General features: G+C 58.9%; 1 protein-coding gene across 1 annotated transcript in view; it reads left to right on the top strand.

The window, feature by feature from the left end:
• LCK (LCK proto-oncogene, Src family tyrosine kinase) overlaps positions 1 to 2389 on the top strand; it is a 3912-nt gene extending 1523 nt beyond the window's left edge. Inside the window, exons 8-13 of the mRNA XM_010009577.1 lie at positions 6 to 108; positions 609 to 788; positions 976 to 1052; positions 1140 to 1293; positions 1756 to 1887; positions 2187 to 2389. Coding sequence (XP_010007879.1) covers positions 6 to 108; positions 609 to 788; positions 976 to 1052; positions 1140 to 1293; positions 1756 to 1887; positions 2187 to 2389 — 849 coding nt within the window. The remainder of the gene's footprint in view (positions 1 to 5; positions 109 to 608; positions 789 to 975; positions 1053 to 1139; positions 1294 to 1755; positions 1888 to 2186) is intronic.
• The last annotated feature ends 602 nt before the right edge of the window (positions 2390 to 2991 follow it).

The following is a 2991-nucleotide window of genomic DNA, read 5'->3' as shown; positions in this document are numbered from 1 at the left end:
CCCAGCGGCCACAGAAGCCGTGGTGGCAGGATGAGTGGGAGGTGCCGCGGGAGTCGCTGAAGCTGGTGGAGAAGCTGGGAGCAGGGCAGTTCGGAGAAGTCTGGATGGGTGAGTTGGTGACACTGGGGTGATTCCCTGCCTTTGCTCCCATGGGTGCTGGCTGGGATGGGATAGGATGGGACGGGATGGTTTGGGACAGGACAGGTTTCAGCATTGCTGCCCGGCTCCCCCAGCCTCCCTGTTCAAAGCCTAGTAACCAACAGCTTCCTTTGCTCCTGGAGCTTGGAAGCCACATGTAAAAGTATCTGCCTGGTGGGTTAAAATGCAGTTACAGATTATTGCCCAGGAGGTGGCAAGCACAGAGCTGTGATCATCACCAAAAGTCTTCTGGTCCTGCAGCAACAGCCCTCCAGGGCACAAGGGTCTTTTGCCTGCCTTCAACCAACCTTTGCCTCCTCCAACATCTCTTGCTTGGGCAGTTTTGGGTTGGGAAGCTCTAGATCATCAGAGTAGCCCTCACACTTGCCTCCTTCCCTGCCACACATCCCCCAGTAGTGCCTGGTGACAGGTCCCTCTCCCCCATCACCCTCTGCCCCATTTCTCTGCAGGCTTCTACAATGGCCACACTAAGGTGGCCATCAAAAACCTGAAGCAGGGCAGCATGTCACCCAGTGCATTCCTGGCAGAGGCCAACCTCATGAAGAACCTGCAGCACCCACGGCTGGTGCGGCTCTACGCCGTGGTGACAAAGGAGCCCATCTACATCATCACAGAGTACATGGAGAAGGGTGAGAGCACCCAGATGCTGTGAAGAGCCGTGGTCTTTTGGCTTCTAGCTGTTCCCATCCAGCGGTTGGTGCTGGCTTATGGATCTCAAGCTGCTTTTGGCACCCTTCACCTCCCCACTCTGTCCTTGCATCACGGCTCTCCCACTGGCTGGGAGCTTGCTGCTGAGACCCATCACCTTCATTGCAGGCAGCCTTGTGGACTTCCTCAAGACCTCAGAAGGCATCAAGCTCAGCATCAACAAACTGCTGGACATGGCAGCACAGGTGAGGGGAGGACTGAGCCGTGGGGCTGGTGGTGGAGAGGGTTCTGTCGTGCTGGTGGTGATTAATTGCAATCGCTCCACCCCGCAGATCGCCGAGGGCATGGCCTTCATTGAGGCCAAGAACTATATCCACCGCGACCTGCGGGCTGCCAACATCCTCGTGTCAGATGCCCTGTGCTGCAAAATTGCCGACTTTGGGCTGGCCCGGCTCATCGAGGACAATGAGTACACGGCTCGCGAGGGTCTGTCCGCACAGCTCAGGGCTACAGGAGAGGGAAAACCCCTACTCACCCACCCCAGCCTCTTTTTGGGGTCCCTGAGGTGCCCCAGGAGCTACAGGACTGCATGTGGCCACAGGAGAGGGGAGCAGGCGGGTGCAGAGACCCTTCTCTCACGTCCATCTCTCTCCCCCCAGCCGAAGAGGGGCTGCGGAGTCCCTGCATACCCACCTAACCCTGCTTTTGGTGGGGTGACAGCCCTGCCTGGTGTCTACTGCAGGAATAGGGCTGCTGGCCCGCCTGGGGGCTCTGTAGCTGGCCAAGCAGCAGGCATCTGGGGGAGCTGGCTGCCACCAAACCCAGCTTGTCCCCGGGCATACAGCAGGCACAGAGGCTGCCTCAGGGTTGTCACATCCAGCTAAACAGAGAGGGACATTTCCAGCTCAGCCATAACGTTTTATTTCCTTGCCTCCTGCTGTTTTTCAGGGGCTAAATTCCCCATTAAGTGGACGGCGCCAGAGGCTATTAATTACGGGACCTTCACAATCAAGTCGGATGTCTGGTCCTTTGGCATCCTGCTCACGGAGATCGTCACCTATGGCCGGATCCCGTATCCAGGTCAGGATTTCCCAGCAGCTGTGCAGCAGAAGGGCTCACACGCGCACTCAACGCAAGCGCACACCCAAGAGAGTGTTCATGCACTTCTGCACGCACGCACGCTCCCAGCCGCCCCATCTGGCTCCCTTCCCTGCCAGCCCGCAATGGTTTCAACCACTTCCCGATGCACGTGGCCAGCCACGGCGGGTTTCGGTGGCAGCAGAGGGGGAAGGAAGCTTTCCCATGGGATTTGCAAGCGTAGGGTGCTACCTGCAACATCGGGGTGACCCAAACTCATTGTCATGTGCCTTTCCTCGCAGGGATGACCAATCCTGAGGTGATACAGAACCTGGAGCGTGGTTACCGCATGCCGCAGCCGGACAACTGCCCACAGGAGCTGTATGAACTGATGATGCAGTGCTGGAAGGAGAAGCCCGAGGAACGTCCCACCTTTGAGTACATGAAGAGCGTGCTGGAGGACTTCTTCACTGCCACTGAGGGCCAGTACCAGCAGCAGCCATAAGGACAATGGGTTGGGGTGCCCAGAGCTGCTCCCCATGCAACAGGTCCCCACAGACTCCATGCACATCACCTGGGGCATTGGCCAGCGCTGCCCGGATCTCAGCAGTAAAGATTCGAAGTGCTTCAAGCCTTTGGCGCAGATCTCACCCCTGCAGAAGGTGATGGATGGGCAGAGCCAACAAGTGACTCCAAAGAGCAGAGGGCTGAGGGCCTGCGGGTGTGATGTGGGGCCCATGGGGTTTCCCCCACACTGTCCCTTTGCACTTGGTGGATGCAAACCCGGCCTCCAGCCCCACAGGAGCTGCCAGGGGCCCATGCCAGACCCTCGCCCATGGGCCTCACCAGCTCCTTCACCCCAGGTGATGGCGGGAACACCCCTCAAGTGATGTCTGTGGGGTGCCCCTTGTTCCCGCTGTGGTGTTCACAGGAGCCATTTTGATGAGGAAAAGGCCACAGTGGCCCTGGAGGACGCTCAGCCGTCACAAGGCCATGGGGCAAGTGGGGTGCTGGTCTCAGGGGATGGACCCCACTCACACCAGTCCCTCACGGGGGTGCTGCTGGGTGTCCCAGCCCATTCTCATGCTGACCCCGGCGATGTGAGAC

This window comes from Nestor notabilis, unplaced genomic scaffold (assembly GCF_000696875.1).
Source record: "Nestor notabilis isolate BGI_N333 unplaced genomic scaffold, ASM69687v1 scaffold21792, whole genome shotgun sequence".
NCBI classification, from domain to species: domain Eukaryota; kingdom Metazoa; phylum Chordata; class Aves; order Psittaciformes; family Psittacidae; genus Nestor; species Nestor notabilis.
Note: the sequence above shows the minus strand (reverse complement) of the source record. Positions and strands in the feature narration are given on the sequence as shown.